This window comes from Carettochelys insculpta, chromosome 21 (genome assembly GCF_033958435.1).
Source record: "Carettochelys insculpta isolate YL-2023 chromosome 21, ASM3395843v1, whole genome shotgun sequence".
NCBI classification, from domain to species: Eukaryota; Metazoa; Chordata; order Testudines; family Carettochelyidae; genus Carettochelys; species Carettochelys insculpta.
In genome coordinates this window covers 15,263,918-15,284,613 of record NC_134157.1, presented here as the reverse complement: position 1 = coordinate 15,284,613, position 20,696 = coordinate 15,263,918, and the positions used below count along the sequence as shown (strand labels likewise).

The window sequence follows — 20,696 nt, the reverse complement described above, 5'->3', positions numbered from 1 at the left end:
ATTATTTTTCTCACATCTGACCCCAGGTCTCCATCATTTCCACTGGAGCTGTGAGGTTAAAGACCACATTTTCAGCCCCAGCCTTCATTTTTTTTCAGGAGCAATTCTTGTGCCCCATATAACTGCCTCTGGGTGTCCCTTCCCACCCCATGGCCTGCAGGCACCAGTCACCTATGTCATCTACATTGCAGTTAGATACCTATGGCTGGCCTGTGCTGGGTGACCTGGGCTGAGAAGCTATTTAATTGCTGTGTGGAAACTGGGAGTCAAGCTGGAATACATAGCCCAGGAGGCAGCAAGGTGGGAGAGTCCCCCAAGCACAACCTGAGCCTGATGACTACATCATAATTAAACAGCCCTGCAGCCTAAGCCCCATGAGCCTGTGTCAGCTACCACCAGCCATCCACACATATCTAAGTGGGCTCAGTGCAGTTGACTCCTGTTTTGACTTGAAGCCACCATGGCTGGTGTTCATGGGAAGGCCTCTGCTGCTGCAGCTTCAGCCTCCTACTCTTTTATGTGTGTAGGAGTTGCATGGAAACGCTTCAGAAGGCAGCTGACACATTTTAGCACAATGACACAAATCTGAATGCACATAAACCTGTCGGTAAGCATTTCACCGGAACAGGCCATAGTGTTAAAGACCTGAAAATCTGCATCATAAAACAAAATGACTTTAACACCAGATTACAAAAGGAGACATCTGAACTGGAGTTTATTCTCAAATTCGACACTTTGCACGTAGGTCTCAACAGAGATAGCAGTTACGTTACACATTACAGGGACAGTTTTCCCATCTTCGGTATTCGTAGTGATCTCAGGCAAGTAAGTCATTTAACTTAACAGACACTTGCAGTAAGTAATTTTATTCCCCCCGAATCTTCACCTCCCCTTCTGTCCTATGTACCTGATTTGTTAGTTTTCATTTCATTTTTTTTTCTATCTTTCTGTTAAAATCTTGTTGTGCCAGTTTACTTTCATCAGAATTTCCAGATCTGAAGAAGTGTGTCTATCCCAGGGAAGCTCATCACCTAATACATTATTTTGTTAGTCTTTAAAGTGCTGTTTGACTGCACTTTTGTTTTGTGAAGATACAGACTAACGCTGCTACCTCTCTGACGTTTTTGCACATAAGGGTCCTGTTTACATTCTTAATGCATTTTGTTTTGCAACGAGCTGAAAGATATATGTAGTCCAAAACGTTGCCCAGCAGAGCCAAGGCTGCAGACCTCCACTGTACTGATTGCAAAATCCAGGGAGTGTATCAGGGTAGTATTAACACTGCAGAAAATTAGGGAAGAAGATTTTGAAGTTATTCTGGAGGCCAGTATTTAAACCTTCAGACTTGATTGACGAGGTATGTTTGTAATCTGCACTGGCTGTGAGTATGGTGAAGAATCTCACTCAAAAGGCCTTCAACAAGTTGGTGGCCCAGTTTGCTTGGCAGCGCTGCTTATAACTCTCCCAGCAGTGGTAGGATTTCAGAGCCTTCTCTGCAGGATTGAATTTCAATTTCCAAAACTGAAACCCATTCAGTGTAAATCAAATGGCCAGATCAGGTCACCTCTTCTGGAGGCTCCCACCTTGCCGTGCAGGTCTGGGTCTGCACTGAAATGCTTATGGGCTTTTTAACTTAAGAAGCAGGAAAGCAAACTAAGGCAAGTCAGTTTTCACTCTTGCCCTAATACAAGCGGCAATGTCCAGATTGGAAACATTGCATTGGAAGGCTTAAAGTCAAACAGTAACACTGTTCTTGCAGGGCTAGCTACTGCCAACTTCAGCTGCATTGGGTCAGTGGCGCCAACAGCTTCTGCTGGCCCTGGAGCAAGGTGGGTGGGGTCCCGGCTCCATGCCTTGGAAGTGGTGTGGCCAAGAGCAGAAGGGGCAGGACCTAAGGCATTCAGCCCTCTGCACCACACAGACGGTGGTGCTGGGTTCCCCACCTGACTCACAGCCATGCACAGCCGGAGCAGTGGTGCCGCAGTAATTCAAAGAGCCCTGGAGCAATAGCTGCTGGTGCTGTGAAATGCCAGGCCTGGGAGCAGTTGTCCCCTGTGCCCTCCCCGCATTGGCAGGCCTGCATTGGATAATGTCTTATTGTCTTAGCAGCTCCAGTTTCTGCAGTGATGCAAATGAGGAGGCAAGCTTTCACCAACATGAGGGTCACAGAATCTCTCCCAGAGACTTTAAAGGGCCAGAGACTCAGCTAGCATAAATCAGGATAGCCGCACTTAAGTAGATCTATTCACATCTGCTGGGGTCTGGCTCACAATAATAATAATAATAATTAATAATTAATGTAATATTGAGTCTGTTCTGGTCTGGCTATGGTCTGAAGAAGTGGGGCTGTCCCATGAAAGCTCACCTAATAAATTATTTTGCTAGTCTTTAAAGTGCTACTTGACTGCTTTTTTGTTTTGATAGTGTATAGACTAGCACGGCTCCCTCTCTGTTACTATTCTCATTTTCTGGTAGGCTTTGTAAAAACCCTTTTTTCAATGTTTTGTTCGTCTCCTAAGCATTAGTTTTCAACTTTTGGTCCATCTCCATTTAAACAAAGTATCTTATCCTTAAACTCTGCATTGCCCAAAATATCAGTCATTCCTAATACATCGTATCAACATTTTCTTTTTCAAGCAGTTTTTTTTTTAATTGTCTTTTTTTAACATTACTTTTAAAGGATGTTGCAGCACGAGGGTTAGACCTGCCTCGGGTCACATGGATTGTTCAGGTAGGTTTCTTGTGTATGCTTGGAAGTAAATGTTGTTATACACATTTGTTCAGACAAGTGAAACCTTGGATTGATACACTTATACCTAGATACAACCTAGACCCCAAACTCATTGCTTCCTGCAGGTCAGTTATGGACATTGCTCTCAGGACAACTGAGCTTTCACCTTCTGGATAAGTAGAAGTCTCCAAGAGCCTTACATAATTTGTACTGGAGTCAAGGATTGGCAACTATATCTCTGGATAAACTATATTATACCTGGAGTCCATGCTAGGGAGAGTCCTGCAGATTCTGCATAAGTGCTGTGGTCCAAAGGTGCAGTAGATCCCACTGGTTCAGGGCCCAGGCTTCTTTCTGGGTCATGGGATTCTCAGATACCCTCTTGTTCCCCAGCAGGATTTGCCCCGTTTTTCCAACAGGAGCTGGATTGAACCCTTAATCAATGGCAGGCTGTAATTGCCAGGCCTGAGGAGGAGAGGAGTGTATGTAAAATATTGTTCTCAACTTTATACAAATTGTAAAATTTACAAGTTGACTGTGAAAAATGGAAGGAGAAATATTGAACCCAAGATATTCAGCTGCTAACTGCCTTTTGGGGAGAGGATGCAGGGTAGTAATTCATGCACGCTCTAGTTTTGACTGAGCTGGCCCATTAAAAGGAGTAGCCTGGCTCCAGTGGTAGCTCAAGCCAGTTGCCCAAGTATAATTCCATCCGACGTCCTACACATGTATCGGGGTGGTTGGCCCAAGGTCCTGCCGCCTTCCAGTGGCAATGTAGATGCACCCCGTGCAAAACTTGGGTAATTTGCCTGGTTTGTTCAACTTCAGCACCAATGGCCTTTTAAATTCTAGCACACCCCTTGATGCAACTAGTCTGATTTTAATGTCGCCTTAAATAAAGGAGATTTTTTAGCAGCGGAGGAGTTTGGGGCCATTTTCTGCAGGCCACATATATTAATATAGTTTATCCAGAGATATAGTTGCCAATCCTTGAATCCAGTACAAATTATCTAAGGCTTTCGGAGACTTCTGCTTATCCAGAAGGTGAAAGCTCAGTTGTCCTGAGAGCAATGTCCATGATAACTGACCTGCAGGGAGCAATTAGATTACTCACAGCATCTTACTCACACCTCAAGCCAGTAGAAATTTTGCCAGGGGGTACAGGTATAAACAGGAGAACGGGTTTGGCTGTTGAGTTTTTTCCAGGTAAACAGTGGAGAGCTTACTTCTAAGCAGCATCTCTGCCGGTGTGTTGATTTTCCAGGAAGGTTGGTGGGAAGGCATGTCCCTTTTCGTAGGCCCTGATCCTGAAAATTGCTAAGCACCTTTAATTCCTATTAAAGTAGAAGAGTGACGCTTGTTTATTAGTGGAGGCTTAATCAAAATGTTAAAGGCATCTGATGGGTAGAGATGGAAAGGTGATTGATCTGTGGCCATCGCCTGCCTTCTAACCAGTGATCCCTGTGAGCTGAACACTTGGGCAGGCACTCAGGAGAGATTCAGGTACCTTCCAACTGATTAGCTGGGTGCCCACAACACCCACCGTGGGCAGCACGTGTTTCTACTGATGGTACACATCTGCACATGCCCTGGTGCGCATAACAAAATTCGTTCTGCCCATGGATGGAACAAATTAGAAGGAACCCTGCTGCCGACAGAAGAACGCTGTACACTTATCCTATGCCTGTGTTTGTTTTCTGCCGAGTACTCCGCACTGATTCACTTTAAACAAACCAGAGCAATTTAACCTGGCTTTTGAACTTGAATCCTTCTGCTTTCTCCTGGCAGCTTTCCTCCCAAATTTACCGCAGGCAGCTTATTGCTCTGTGTGGGCCTTCTGGTTTCAGAAAAAAAAAAAAGGCAAACAGATTACTGACAAGCCTATGTAGAAATAAAATTTAAAAAGCCAAGAGAGACATTGAGATGGGGAAACTGTCCTATTATCTGAAACTTGGCCAATGTGTCACATTCTCATGTCAAAACCCTGCTCTGGCTGATGTGGCTGAGCTTGAGTGATGCTTCCAGAAATGAAGCTGATGGATTCTTACAAACAGCCCCTTTCTCAAGAACGCAGGGCACCTGGTTCCTTTCTAGGCTAATAGGCGAGGTGCCTTGTTTATAATTAACGCCACTGGCTTCTGTAAATTCCTGCTTCTCCCTCTCATGTTTCCTTTTGAAGTATAATGCTCCCGCGTCGCCTGCGGAATATGTCCACCGCATCGGGAGGACGGCTCGGATTGGCTGTCACGGGAACAGCTTGCTTGTCCTGACTCCTTCGGAGGCAGAATATGTCAACTCGCTGGCGTCTCACAAGATTAAGTGAGTCAGAAACCCGAACAAAAGTTTCAGCTCATCTCAGCTAATTAACTTTCCATGGTGCTTGCAGAGGGACTGGGTCTTGTACAGGTTTTAATAAGAGTTATTAATCCTTGTGCTTCGGGACTAGCTCCAGAATGGCAAAAGAGAGAGAATTAAAACCTATAGAATCATCAGCACAGCAAATGTGCGGTAGGGCAAGGAGGGAATCTGTTGCGCACAATTGTTACCTCTACAGCCCTGAGTTCAAACATTGCCTGTTAGAGGTCACAAGTCCAGTGAGCATGTCTAAAGGCAGCAGGACGCTTGGCTATTAAGAGAGGCTGGAAGAACTGTGAAGGGCTCCAGGTCTGACACAGAATCATAGAACACTAGAACTGGAAGGGACCTTGAGAGGTCATTGAGTCCAGCCCCCTGCCCTCACAGCAGGACCAAGCACTGTCTAGACCATCCCAGACAGATGTCTGTCTAACCTGTTCTTAAATATCTTCAGTGATGGAGGTTCCACAACCTCCCTAGGCAATTTATTCCAGTGTTTAACCACCTTGACAGTTAAGAAATTTTTCCTAATGTCCAACCAAAACCTCCCTTGCTTCAGTTTAAGCCCATTGCTTCTTGTCCTATCCTCAGGGACCAAGAAGAACAATTTTTCTCCCTCTTCCCTGTAATAGTCCTTTAAGTACTTGAAAACCACAATCATGTCCCCTCTGTCTTCTCTTTTGTACACTAAACAAGCCCAGTTCTTTCAGTCTTCCCTCATAGCTCATGTTCTCTAGACCTTTAATCATGAGATGATGTGAGGGTGGCAGACGAAGAGTGAGGTGCTTTGACAAAGCCCAGGGAGGAGGCTTCAGTAGTGCTTGCCAGCTGTGGCGAGTCACAAACGTGAGAGGTAGGGCTGAGGAGGGAAAAACAGGCTAATAAAGATGCGAAGAGCCTGCAAACGGATGGCTGCATGGTGGTCTGGTGATGCGAGGTCTTGGCGTTTAGTGGACGAACATCCATGTCACCAAACCCATCACCTTGTTCGTCCCTCTCTCAGCTCCTTCCCAAATTAAGCCAAGGATGAATGTGTCATGAAGACTGAATTGCCTTCTAACCCTTAGCAGTGACCCAACCTGAGGTACATTGAGAGGTGGGGGAAGTTGGTGCTGCCTCTACCTGCTTTGTGTGTGAATACAAGTTTTGCATCTGGCAACCATCAATCCAACAGTCTTTCTCATAATTTAGGAGGGAAAAAGCCTACCTCTAACCTGGGCTATGTCTACATGGCAGGGTTTTCAAAAATAACTTATTTCGGTGCTCTAACGTGTATGCATATTATTTCTGAAAAGAGCATTCACACGGCAAGAGCGTTTCGAAATTGAGCATTCACACGAGAGAGCCTAATTTCGAAATAAGAGCAATGATGGGACACCTGCCCAGAGGCCAATTAAGTCGTAATTACCTGTGCTTAGTACACATTGAACTGATTTCAAAATGGAAAGGGAGGGGCTGGTGAATGTCGTTAGTTTTGGTGGAATTGCTGTTTCGAGTTAAATGCCCTGCTATTCTAGAATAACAAGCTTTGCAGTGTGGATGCAAGGTGTTTTTGTTTTGTTTTGTTTTTCCAGAATAAAGAGGACTTTCCACCCCAAAAAAAAAAAAAAAACCAGCATAGACAAGCCCCTGTAGTGAATCTTCTCCACCTTATCCCTCCTGCTTTGGTGTGCTGTTCACTCTGCCACCATGAGTCCAACCTCTTCACCAGTCATCCAGACATTCAGCCTTTTGTGCTCCTCCCATCAACATCTTTGGTGGTTCACCATAACAGCCGAGTCAACTTATTGCACCGCTGGCCCAGTTTTGGTGGGACCCCATAAACAACAATAGACAAGTGAACTTCTTTTTGTTTTGTGTGTGTATATATGAAGCAGAGCAGCTCAGAATCTAGTCTGGTTTTGTATTCTTGAAATAAGCTAATATTGTCAACCAATACTGTCTTATTTTAGGCTGTGAGGTATTTAGTGGTCTTACAAAGAGCCATCCATCATCCCAGGAAACTATTTATTAAGCACACACTAGCAAGACATGAAAGGCTAAACTAACAAGGTGAGGTTTTTCCCCCCATGTAATAAATAGCACTGACATTTTAAAGATGAAATCCCACATTACTGTGAGGATTTAAACTCCAGGTGACAAGTTTTGTGTTTTCGTTTCATTTAATTGTTCGAGGGGACGGGATAAGAGGTGACATTGCCTGTTTTTATTTTACTTTAATTTTCATTAGCAAAATTGTCAAAAACACAAAGGATGAAAGTTAAGGAGCAGGGTCTCCTGAGCTTGCTAGCCATTCCACCAGCTAAAGAAACCCGTTGTTGAGCTGAACACTGCTCATTGGGTGTCCTTAGATGTCGTGTGCCACGATTTGACGAGACGAGGTGTAAATGAGTGTATTTTAGCCCTTCTGAAATCAGTACAGCCAAATTACCCAGAGTATATTGGCTTATTTTTCAGTTGAATCCTTATAATAAAAGTTGCTGCCTGTAGGATTACAGGCCTCTAGAAGCAAGGAGTTTCATTCACCCCCAGTTACCTGTTTGGAGAAATGCATGTCTAAGTGGGTGGGTGGTTTGGCACAAATGTATTGGCATATCTTGTTCTCTTCCAAATCATAGTGCCAGCGTATGTGAGGGAGCAATAGGCCAGAGAGGAGTGCTGATGAATTACAGAGTAGATTCAGAAAGGCAGCTTGAAACTCATGGCAGCAAGTGCCATCCGTACAAACTGAGCATTAAGGTGATAATCCTGACAATTTAAATTAGGGTAGAGGGCAAAAGACAGCATGCACTGGACTGCCGTGAAAACTTTTGTTCCTGTAACCTGGATCGTCTTTGCATCTTTCCGTGAAGCCTGCTTGCATTGTTTGGGTTTGTATTTTGTTTCTTTAATTGAAAGCGTATTTAAGTTAAGCAAAGTCCCAATGGGTTTAAAAACATGTAAAATACTAGATTAGAAAGGAACACCTAGCGCAAGACAGGTGCTTGGAATTTTGGTTTAAATTAGCAGAGCTGTGCTGATTTATGACAGCTGACAACCTGGGTTTAGGCTCGGAACCGATGATGATCATAAATAATCAGAGTAGGTACAGCTTGTTCCTGGCTGAAAATCTTTTAAAGGCAGTCGTTCCTAACTCTGAAATAGAAAATCACTTGTATTTAATTTTCACCTGTACTTGAAGTCCTTATTTGGCTTCTAAAATCTCAGAGCAGGGTTCACCTTTGCTCAAACCATTCATTTTGTCTGAGAGCTCTAGTACCCAGTGGAGTCAGGAATGCTGTATGGTTTCCTTTGCAACCTGTTTTGATGCTTTGTGCAATGGAATTTTATTTTTTTTTCTCTTCTTAGCCATAAATACATTCTCTCTCTCTCTCTCTCTGTCATTTCATATGAATGCCCCTCTTTATTTCAAGATTAGACTCCAAAATACTCTAACTGCCCAATGTGTAACTAAAAAGATTTTCCTTCAAAGGAAGAAAGCAAGAAGCAGAAGAAAGTCAGCAAGACACGGATATATGTGTATATATATATTTTTGCTTATGTCTCTTTTAGTTCCTTCAAGTGTAATCGAGCAGCGCCTGCTCCGACAGCCATCAAATAATTTCTTTATCTCCTAACGGCTGCCTAACTAATTTATGAAGGAAAGCGCATCCACGTGAAGGCACGAGTCATCCCCCTCCCCCAACCCTCGTTTCCTTCTCCTCCGCATGATGCTCCCCACTGTGAACTGCATTCGTATATCTATAAGGCTGTGCACTGGCACCACTCCAGGAAAGAGGAGAAAAGGGGTGACATATCTCAGGCAAATCAATGTCAAAGGTTTGACATGTTCATTCATAGCTTTGTCAGAGCAACCTTTGGGGGGTGTGGGGAGAAATGCCTTTCTCTTGCTTAAGTGGTTGCCATTTATGCTTTAATTTACTGTTACGCTTTTCAAAAACAAACAGAAAAACCCTCAGTTGTCTCTTTATGCTCCATTTCCCTTCTCTTCTGTCCCACCCCCCACCCCACCCCTTTCTTTCTCCACCTCCACGTTCTCTGTGAAAGAAACTTCTCCTCCGTGTGAGATTTCCTAGCTGTTTCTGGGCTGGGGCACCACATAGGCTGGGATTTTATCTGTGCAGAACCATAACTTACAGCCCTTTGGGCCGAATCATAAGTTCTCTGGGTTGGCTCTGGTCCATCTTTGGTATGTCATGATCATGAGAAGGTCAGCTGCAAAACATGTTCACTGCAGTTCCTTTCACTGGGTAGGATTGAAACAACAGGAATGGTGTGCTGATGCAAGGCAAGATCAAGCTTCATTAGCAGAACTGTAGGGGAAAACTTCCTCATGCACCATGTTTGCATTTAGAAGCGTGATTTAGTGATTTAGATTGTAAAGCTGTCTGTATTTACTCCTGGATTCTTGGTTCTGCCACTGATTCCCTGTATGACCATGGAAAAGTTATTTAACTTTTTTCTGTGTCTTTTTCCATGGCAGCAAAATAGGTCACACTTGTTATCCCTGTCTTGTCCTAGTGCGAGGATTGAAATCAATACCTATTTTGTAAAGTGCTTTGAGGTCTTAAGATGCAGGCACTGAAGTGCAAGGTATTGTTGTTGTTCTCTGAATTCACCAAATTTAAGAAAACAAAAATAATACCTTTCTGAATCTTTTGTATTCCTATGACACATTTGATCCAGAAAGATTTTTCAACACCATTCCAGATGCTGGTCTTGTGTAAACAGGGATAAATCCATAATAACTCTTGACATTGGGGGTACCACTTTGGCATTACATGAGCGTAACGAAGAGAAGAATCCAGTCTTTTGTATAGAAGGATTGATCCCCCACCTCTGAAATGTAGACTCTGGGAAACTCAGGCCTCATTCTTCAGACATTCATGCGTGCGCTTTACTTTGCTTTACAACTGGGGTGTGTATAATGACACATCCAGTTGAAAGTACAGGAGAAATTGAAGTAGACAGTATGAAAATAAACATTGCTTGTGACACTTGGCTATGACACCAGATTGTCTCCTTTATTTTAGAAGACACTATGGGCTCCTTAGTGATCCCAAACAGGCAGGGCATTAGTTTTACACATAATCTGAAAGAGATGTTGAAGTTTCAGTTTTTCAGCTGTGATCCCAGAAAGCAAAGAAAATAAAGTTTAGGACTGGCACCAAAAATGGCTGCAGAGTCTCTTTCAGACATTGGCTGTGGCCACATTTGGGCAAACTTCGAAATGGCCATGCAAATGGCCATTTCAAAGATTACTAATGAGGTTCTGAATTGAATATTCAGTGCCTAATTAGCATTAGGACGCTTCTGGCCATGGCGCTTCAAAAGCGCTGCTTTCAAACGTGCACGGTTACACAGGGATCCTTTTTGAAAGGACCCTGCACTTTTAAAAATCTCCTTATTTTCCTCAGCTGGGGAAGTTTTGGCCAAGTGTGGCCACAGCCTTGGTGAGTGAATTTATCCTACAGGGAGTTTGTGTGATCAGCTCTAACCTGCATACCATTGAAGTCAGTTGGAATGATCACAAGATGTTGTGGAAAAAGGGAATAACTTGGCTGGGAAATGAAGGGTGTAAGCTAAGAAAACAAGGTCCTTTATGGGCTTTTCTTTTGCGGGATGGTGGGTTATGGATAAATACCAGGCATCCTACTCTTTTCCCCTAGCCTCACGGTTCCTTGTTCTTTCTTTGTTGGGAGTAAAGTGATCATAGGAGAACACCTTAATCAATGAAGAGCATCATCGTTGCGTGACAGTGAGGCTTCTTGGTCCCTGCCCCAGGGGCACATAGGCTACCTTTATAGAATAATAGAAATGTAGACCGGGAAGAGACCTTGAGAGGTCATCTGGTCTAGTCCCTTGCAGTCATGGCAGAACTAAGTGTTATTTGTACCATCTCTGACAGACGTTTGACAAACCTGCTCATAAAACCCAATTATAGAGACTTCACAGCCTTCCTAGTCTATTTCTTCCAGTTAGAAAGTTTTTCCTAATGTCCAGCTTAAATTGTCCTTTTTACAGTTTATACCCATTGATTCTTATCCTGTCCTCTGAGGTTAAAGAAAACAAATTTTTCTCCCTCCTCCTTTTATGTATTTGAGAGCAGTTATCATGTTCCCTCTCAGTCTTCTATTTTCCAGACAAAACAAACAGTCTTTTCTACAGGTCCTGCTTCTGAAGACTTTAATCATTTTAGTTGGTCTTCGCTGGGCTTTTCTCCCATTTGTCCACATCTTTCTAAAATGTGGTACCCAGAACTGAGCACAGCACTACGGTTGAAGCCTAATCAGTGTGAAGTAGAGCAGAAGAATTACTTCCTTCCGAAGTGGAATATTTTGCAATCATTTACGAAGATATTGAACAGAACCAGATCCAGAACTGATCTCTGTGGGATCCCATGTCATATGCCCTTCCAGCTTCGCTGTGAACCACCGATAACTACTCTCTGGAAATAGTTTTGCAGTCAGTTATGCACCTACCTCATAGTAGCTCCATAAAGGTTGTGTCTAAGTTGGCTTGCCTGCCTGTAGGTAAGCTTTATGTGTTTCTTTGGAGACTTGGATGTGCTCCATGCCTTGTCAAGTTATGGAATGATATTATGAGTCTGTTAGTTGACCCAGAGTCTTCCACATGGCAGCATGAAACAAAAGCACTTGGCCAAAAAATTCTGTTACATTTATAACACTGTAATTTTTTTTAAAGGGCCCATCTGTGCTTTCACACATCACATGCCCAGAGTTTGTTAAAATAGAAAAGAAGTGGAGGAACAGCTGCATAATATACCAGAAAACACATGTAAACTTCAGCTGGCCCCTGTGAATGCTTAAACTTAAGCTATCAGCATTCGTTTTTTCAACACCCTATTATTTTTGCAGATCTTGTTGTTCATATACAGGCTAAAACCTTTCCTGTGTTAGAGTCAAACACGTTCTGCCTATGAGGGCTGAGTATGCTGTGCGTCAAGTTCCCTAGTCTTCTGAGGAGACAACTAAAAGAAGGATAGGCGAGGCCAAAAGAAAAATGGGCAAAAAAAAATCCACTTTCTTTTGTGGGAGGTGGGAAAAATCTTTGGAGAGCACATGTGGGAGTGTGTGTATGAATGGGAAGTACCCTCAAGCAGGTGCGTCTCCAATAGGGCACTGCAGGGGTTGGTTCTTGGTTCTAGGCTATTTACATTTTTTGTCAATGACTTGGAAGAAAACACTGTTAAAGCTTGCAGGTGACACAAAAATTGGCAGGATGAAGATAATGAAGAGGAGAAACCACTGATGGAGAGCATTATGGATCACTAAATACACTGTGGAAACAGAATATGCCTTTTAATAGAGCTAAAAGTAAATGTGTATGGCTAGGAACAAAGAACATTGGCCATACTTACGGAATCATAAAATCATAGACGGACGTAACAGAGAGAAAGCCGTGCTAGTTTATATACTGTCAAAACAAAAAAGCGGTCTGAATCATAGATGGCCAGGGTTGGAAGAGACTGCAGGAGGTCATCTAGTCCAACTCCCTGCTCAAAGCAGGACCAACCCCGAACTAAGTCATTCCAACCAGGGCTTTGTCAAGCCTGGCCTTAAATGGAAGACACTGTCCCAGGAAGCAATGATTCTGAAAAAGGATTTGGGGAGCTGAGGTGGCAAAGCAGCTGGACATGAGCCTCCAGTCTAACTCTGTGGCCAAAAGAACTAATGCAATTCTGGGATAGATAAACAGAGGAATCAAGCAGGAGAGAAGAGGTTATTTGACGTCTATATTTGGCATACATGCAACTTCTGGAATACTGCATGTGGTTCTAGTGTCTACAATTAGAGAAAGATGTCAATAGATTGGAGAGGTTTCAGAGAAGAGCCATGAGAATCATGAAAAAATTGGACATTAGGAAACATGCCTTACCGTGTGACTCAAAGTGGAGAGGGGAGCAACTTAATTACCACGTATAAGTAGGTACATGGGGAACTCATATTTAATTATGGGCTCGTCAGTCTAGCCAAAAAGATACAACATGATCCAGTGACTGAAAGTTGAAGCTAGTCCATTTCAGACTGGAAATAAAACATAAATTTTTAATGGGAAAAGTAATTAACCATTAGAACAATTGACCAAAGGTAGTTGTGGATTTGCCATTACTGACAGTTTTTAAGTCAGGATTGGATGTTTTTCTAAAAGATATTCTTTCCAAATTTTTTTCAGGGAAGGTCTGTGGCCTGTTATACAGGAGGTCAGACTAGACAATCATAACTGTCTCTTCTGGCCTCAAATCCATGAATTTCACTCTCTCGTAGATATACACACACATGTGCAGAAACTCACTTCTTTCTTTTGCAGGTCTCCTTAATGTTTATATAAGTCCTTCGAGGTTGTCCAGGTGTTTTATTAGAGGTTCATGTTCTTATTAATTATTCATGTAAAATTGACCAGTTCAAATTACTGAGGATAGGAACCACATGAAAACTTTATCTGGTAGTTTTTCCTCATAATAAAGTAATATTTCCCAGTTATGCTGCTGCTTTTCTGTAGATCAAAATTAATGTTCAGTTAAACCTTAAACTTGGAAGTACTAGTTACTGAAGACTTTATGGTAGTTGAGAGCCAGAAATCTTCCAAAGGACTACAGTGTTCTTCCTCGCTTCCTGCACTTGGCTACTGTTCTGTTAGAATCAGATCCTGCAAGATCAAAGCATGTGATAGTTTTGCCCATCAATTTAATGGGAGCAAGATAAGAGTGAAATCATGGCCTTGTTGAAATCAATATAAAAAACTCCCACTGACTTCAATAGGCTAAAGATTTCACTACAGGTCTTCAGACATCTTCCAGATTACGTATCAGTTGTGGCTGTGTTGTAAACTGTTGCTGAAATGAGACTGGTTGGGAGCGAAAAGCAATGTGAAAATCTTTTGGGCATTAGAACTTATATCAGAGGTCAGCAACCCCCGGCACGGGTGCCAAAAGCGGCACATGAGCCAATATTCACCAGCACATGAGGTGGGAGCTCAGCCTCTCCACTCCTTCTCCATTCAGCTGGGAGCTTGCTCAAAGCCATTCTGCCTGTGGATTAGCAAAAGACAAGCTAATGCTACTGACCACCACCTACAGGGTAAAGCTCTGCCTCTTCATTTCTTTATTAATGAAGCTGTTGTAAGTAAGACTTAGTGACTTTTAAAAAAATTCATCAGCACTGGGACTGTACACAGAGGTCAAAAGGTCAAATTTCAGCTCTTTGCCTCAGAAAGGTTGCTAACCCCTGCCCTAGATTCTCTGGGTGAAAGTTTATTCTTTCGTCCCCTGTGTCCTCCTTTGCCATTCTGTGGGTTTGGGGGATCACGTATTGTAGCTGATCCCTTCAGTGAGGAAGAGAGTCCACTTTTATAGAAATGAGCTGGTCATTGTCTTCGGGAAAAGAGGAGAAGTTACCACATTTTTGTTTCTTTTTATGGTGCCTCAGTGTCTGCGAAATGAAGATGGAAGATATTCTGTCAAGCCTTCTGCAGGATGATCGTTTCAAGGGGCGCCGATGGGGAAAGAAGGTGAGCAAAGGTTCTTATTTGGAATGCTTAAACTTTCATTTCCCAACCAGGTATGGTAAATAAGCTGTTCCTTGGCCTGTTTCTTCAAGCAAAGGGGTTAGTAAATCCACATTCTGGGCAATGCAAAAAGACAGTTGAACTTTGCTTTTCTACAATTTGCCTCATCTATGATCCTTGGAAGTTTTGCCCCACAATGTCTCTCTACAATGAGCAGCAGAAATTTCACACCAAGCAGTGCTGTAGTGATGGCTTCTAAGGTAAAGAATCTGCATTGCTTTTTTTTTAAAACAAACCTACTGCAGTCCATTAGCTAGCCAATTGTGAAATATTTTTTATGATTACAAACTACTCAACAATCCTCCAAGTAAATAAACCAAGTATATTTTGTGATGCATTCTTCAGACTTTTTAAATGCTCATCTTTGTTTGCTTAGGGTCTTGTCCAAAGCCCATTGTCTCAGATCGGAGCCTTTGTACTAACTGTGGTGGGCTCTGGATAAGCCCCTTCCTTGCTAATTCACAGATTTTAAATGCTTGCGGTGGATTTCTCAGCCACTGGAGTAAATTGGAGAGTTCCGTTATTTAAGAGCCCAGGACTTAGATAGAATTGTCCAGGTTTATTTTTCAACTTGCTCTTAATTTTGCCAATTCACTCATTCCCTTACCCCAGCCAACGGTCTTCAACTCATCCACTGTCTTCCAGTTTACTCCTGACAGCTCTGTTGGGAACTGTGGGTGCTCCCTGGCCTTTGGAAAACAGTCACCTGTACATCTTCTGATACAAAGATCTGTGAATCATTTGACATGTTTGTTCAAAAACATGTATTTCTGGCCCCTTGTTCAAGCCAATACATAGATAGCTTTTTTTTCCCCCCCTGTTATATGTTAACTGGAACAAATCCTTTTTGTTCAGGCTTAAGGACTATAAAGTAGTCCAACAAATACATCGTTTAAAGTGTGCATGTCAGAATAAAGGATTCATTGGTGTGAGTTACAAATTGCTGCATTCCCTAAGCATGACCTAACTTACCTTTCTCGCCGTAAAAATGTCAACACTTCAAAGTTCAGTATCCTCTGGCCCTGGGCAGTGTTGCTTGTAAGATGAGTGCTTGGCAGCTGCCCAGTAGAGATTCAGCTCATTAGCAGAACGCCCACAGCCACCCACAGTGGCCAGCATGTGTTTCTGTTGGTAGTGCACATCCACGCATGTCTTGGTGCACACAGGAAAATTTATTCTGCCCTGGATGGGAAAAATTAGAAGGAACTTTGATGCTAGGCCCAGAACATGTTCTTCCAAATGTGTTCATATTTTATTTCTGTGTATGCCCGTGCCTGGCAGTAAGTTTTGTGTATGTCATTGGAGACTTGGAATATCTCCTTGCTATGATTATAAAACTCCAGTTTCTAGCTCTAAGGAGATCCCATTTTAAATCTGGCACTGGCTCAGGACAGAATATAGTCCACCGCGGGCCACTGTAATCATGTTGGATGGGAAGAGAGAATATTACTCTGGAGGGTTTTGGTTTGGTTTTTCAGTTGCAAATGTTTAGAAGCTGAACAGAGGCCGTTGAGTGTCCAGTGCTTGTGAAAAATCAGGCCCATGGTACATCAAACTGAGAACTCAGCAACTGAGGATTCTCAAGTCAGTAACCACTTTTGAAAGCTTTGGCCTTAACAAGCTCATTGTGCCTCATTTTACCCATCTGTAGAATAAAGCTAACAGCTAACCAGACAAAATAAACTGATATTGGGAAATTAATTAATATCACCACTTATGGTAACGTCTAGAGACCCCTATTATGCTGTGGATAGCACGTATAACAAGAAGATAATCCCTGTCCTAATCTAAAATTGAAATCCTGGCCCCATTTAGGGCCATGGAAAGTTTTGCTGTTAAATTTAGTGCAGCTGGGATTCACCCTAGCTGTGGGCTGTTTTAGACCTGCTGCTGGGTTTTACACATACAGAAATTGTTGGTGCCGTATGACACAGCTTTAAAAGACTATAACCAAGAAAGAAAATATGATGGGAATGAATAGAGAAGAAACCAATATAGTATTACAGACATTAAATATGGTTCTATAACTATTACTCATTTAAAGCCTATAAAATGTAAGAAAAGATGCAGTCCTTTCTGTGGATTTTTTTTTTTCTTTATGGCCACCTGTACCAAGAATATCATTCTAGAATTCTATAGATGGTTTCTAAAAGGTCAATAGAAAGGATGTTATTCCCTACTAAATGCTGTCGGACTTCTCCACAGAGCCAGTACAATGAACTAGGAACAGAAGCAACAGCAGGTGGAACAGACAAGCGACTGCAACTTTTAAATTCCACTTGTTATGAAAGAGCTAACCTCACCCAGCCATGGCTTTGCAAGTTGCAAGTAACACACTTCTCTTTACCTTATCAGCTCTCTCCTCATGGAGTCATGTATATATGATGCTCATGCCCACAGAAACCTTATTATGATGCTTTTCGTCTCTCACTGCTTTGACTGAAGTCCATTATAAATACCCCTTTGGAACTCACATTTTTGGGCTCCTGTGAGCAACTAGGGAGAGAGCTGAAGTGTCTGTAAAATGTATATTTTATGTTTAGACACATAAAATATGGATGTGGCTACATCGAGGTGTGTGACTGTTCACCCATCTACAAAGAGAATAAATTTGATCTTTCGACTTTTACCAGGGGGAGGGAGAGAAAAACACCTTGATAGGTTCTAGGGACTGTGGGAGAGTGGGAATCAGCCAGGCAAAAAAATGTTATTCACACAAAATCCTTCATTTTGTTTTCAAGTATCACAGAAGCAAGACATATTATGACCTTGCTCTTCTTTTTTTTCACCATAAGAACATCCCACCTGTTTGAATGTCCATTAACCTTCCTCCTTAATGAACTTGGAACTTTCTAATTCCTTCTATTCCCCAAAAACCCCAGTGTTATTAAACATACCTTTCTCTCTTACGAAATAGATTCTCTGTCTTTTGGGGGGGGTCTCCCCCCCCATGATGTTGTGAAATACTCCAGTAAAATTAGGTGCTCCTTTTGGATTGTGTTTATTGTCATTTATTAATAAAGTATGTTCTGGCAATGCCTGTAGATCAGCCAAGAATATGGTTTTGTTGCACAAAGGACAACATAAAAACAGAGTAGTAGAAGCTTTCATGGAAAAGGTGGGATGCATAACATAGTGCAGGCATACACTTATAAACACATTAGCATCCATGAATGACAAGGGTTTGTTCCACTAGTGGAGGCAGTAAATGTATGTAGAAGGGGAAACAGCCAAATAAACCGATACCCCAGCACTTTATCTTTTGGGCCTCATCATGTGGTAGAAGGGCTTCGGGTATATTGTCTCTGACTTGAACAGGGATATGCTTAGGAGTGAGGTTTACTCAGATGCGTAATGGATGCAGACTTGCTTGTAGCGGCCAGGTCACTTGTTTTAGCCGCCCACAGCCGCCCACAGTGTGGTGTATGGTGTTTTTTTTTTTAATACTGCTTGACTCTGAGTCAGTTTTAAATTTAGAATTTTTTTTTAAAGACCAACCTTCCTGGAAGGCAGGAATCAAACTCCATTCTGCTTCATGCCCATTATGGGGCAAATCTAAAATGAATTTTTTCTGGACGGGTGGAGGGAAATCTGAGAGTGGGGGAGAAGCTGATTTCCAAATGTGGTATGTTTTCTTCTATTTGCTTTTTTTTTTATTTATTTTTCTTGGGCTGACCTCACACTTTGGAAATTATGCACTGAGTTTTTATCCCTCGTTTTAGTCTTACTTTTTTTTTCCCCCTTCACCAGCGAGAAGAGATGCCTCATTTTGAAGCCTAAAGGGGGAAATAAGAAAAGTCCTTTGTAATATATTGCCATATTATCACTAAATCCCCTGACAGTTGTGACACAGAAGCAAGTCACCTGTCACTTAAGCTTGAGGTCTCTTTAATTTTCTCCTGGAATTCGCACCAGGCTGTCTTTAATTTGAGGCCTTTATTGGAATTCTGAAACCTTTCTGCCTCCCTAGCGCTCAGATCTATTCTGAGTGCTGTTACAGAATGTATACAATAACCAACAGAGGGATTCGGAGAGGGCTGAAGCACTGTTTATTTAACACTCTGGAGGGATTTTCGTGCTTATTCGGTCCTGGCTACCCGGCTTTCAATATCGCTTTGACAACTGTTATGCCCTTCTCATTAATTTTAAACAGTTAAAACACAGGAAAAAGAGAAAAAGTTTTCATTATTAAAGTGCTTTACTTTTTAATAACAGAGGATTCTGTCCGCTAGGGGAAAGGGCAACCTCGCTAATTTCACATTCATATTAAAAAACGCTGGGAAGGTGACACTCTGTGCCGCCTGCGAGGCTTAACAAAAGAAAAAGTGGAGAGTGTGGGGAGGGGAGAGGGAACAAAAAAGTTTTTTGTTTCACGTCAGTAGAAACTTGATAATGACAACGACAAATGTCCACTTTGGTGAGGTGACTCTGCTTCTAGCATAGGAAATCCGTGCATGGACCCTCAGCTGGGAGATAGCCTGTCAGATTAGTTATTGTTAATAATTGAGTTCTCAGCAAGTGGAAGCAGATGTGTCTGCACCAGGCGCAATGAAGAGGGGGGTATTGCCCTGGGGCTCAGTGATAAAAAAAAAAAAAAAAAGGGAAAGGGGGCAATTGCCCTGGGGCTCAGTGATTAAAAAAAAGGCTCCAAGCTACTGCCTGGGGCCTTTTAAATCACTGCTGGAGCATGCACAGGATTCTCTGGGCAGCACTGAGAGCTTGGGGTGGGATGCGCACTTCGGTCCTGGCAGTGTTGCCCCAGCCCTGCCCCTTCTGCGTGAGGCCCTGCCCTCCTCCCAACCTTATCCATGAGCCTAGCAAGGCTGTCAGTCCCACTGTAACTGCTTTTAAATCAGTGTTGCATCCTGAATCACCAGGAGTGAATTTGATCTGCTGTGCTTTTCAGCTTGGAGATTCTATACAGACCATTTTTCCAAAAAGCCAGTAAAATGACTAGAGCCCCTAGTTTAGCCTCTGCAGGTGCAGTTCATGGGACAACAGCACATGCATAGGAAAGTGCGGAGATGTCATTGCACAAAGACGCATTCAGGGAGGAAGTAGAGAGGGTGTTTAGGGTGTGGGAAGGAAGAGATTGTTCCTAGTTGAGGAGGAAGGCAGTAGGTGGGCCTAGAGTGGGAAGAAAGAAGTAGAGAGCACAGCTTGGGGGGAGGGTCCTGGGAAGTGAATGGGAAGGAAAAAGGAAATATAGGGCGAGGAAGATCAGTGATGTTTGAGAGTGTGGAGCAAGAAATTGATCGGGAATTGGAATGAATGTTGGAGGTTAATTCATTGTCCTAGGACAAGGCGGGTTCTGTGGATTGAGTTATTTCCTCTCAGAAGAACATTATTCTAAGACACAAGAGAAAACTGGACACAATGGTACCAGTCTGGAGTAACTCCTGTAACTGAGCTTGGAAGCTGAATGAGTGAAGCCAAAGTGGCTGCTGGCAGGATGGGAGGGGCAGGGGGGCGAGAAATATATGTAATAGGTGGTAGAAAACACAAAATTAAACCTGATTTGCTCCCCTCACGAAGCAGTGCTCACTGGTTGCTTTGACTTTAACATCTTTATCTATACATATTTTTTTCCCTAGTAATATTGAGAGGATTACCCTCGTTGGCCCTCGGGTGGTTACTGTGTGATTTTACTGTTATTAAATCTATTCTAAACTGCTTCATTATTCCTGACTCAAATTCTGTCTTTCCTCTAATCCTTCCACCGCCCTCCTAGAAATCCCATGGCACGAACCCCCAGGAAGTGCGGGAACGGGCGACGGTTTTGCAGACAGAATTTGAAAATTATGTGCACTCCAGCGAGGGAACAGTCCGGTGGGCAAAGAAAGGTCAGTAGGTTTCTTTAAACTTACTACCGAACAGTTGATACAAAGTGCAAGCACAATGGGCTTTGGGGGAAAGGACTACCTGAAGCATTCAGGGCCAGTGGCTCTGAGGGGATTTGAAATGGACACAGAAGGCTTTATAATGATATTAAATGTTAATTTCTTACTTTCCTATATTACGC

At 42.7% G+C, this 20,696-nt stretch overlaps 1 protein-coding gene across 2 annotated transcripts in view; it reads left to right on the top strand.

Annotated features, from left to right (window-relative positions):
- The window catches only part of DDX31 (DEAD-box helicase 31), a 77,226-nt gene that overhangs the window by 31,138 nt on the left and 25,392 nt on the right, over positions 1-20,696 (top strand). For both annotated transcript variants that reach the window (XM_075015244.1, XM_075015242.1), the window contains 4 exons: positions 2,681-2,731; positions 4,911-5,050; positions 14,536-14,617; positions 20,406-20,517. In XM_075015244.1, coding sequence (XP_074871345.1) covers positions 2,681-2,731; positions 4,911-5,050; positions 14,536-14,617; positions 20,406-20,517 — 385 coding nt within the window. The remainder of the gene's footprint in view (positions 1-2,680; positions 2,732-4,910; positions 5,051-14,535; positions 14,618-20,405; positions 20,518-20,696) is intronic.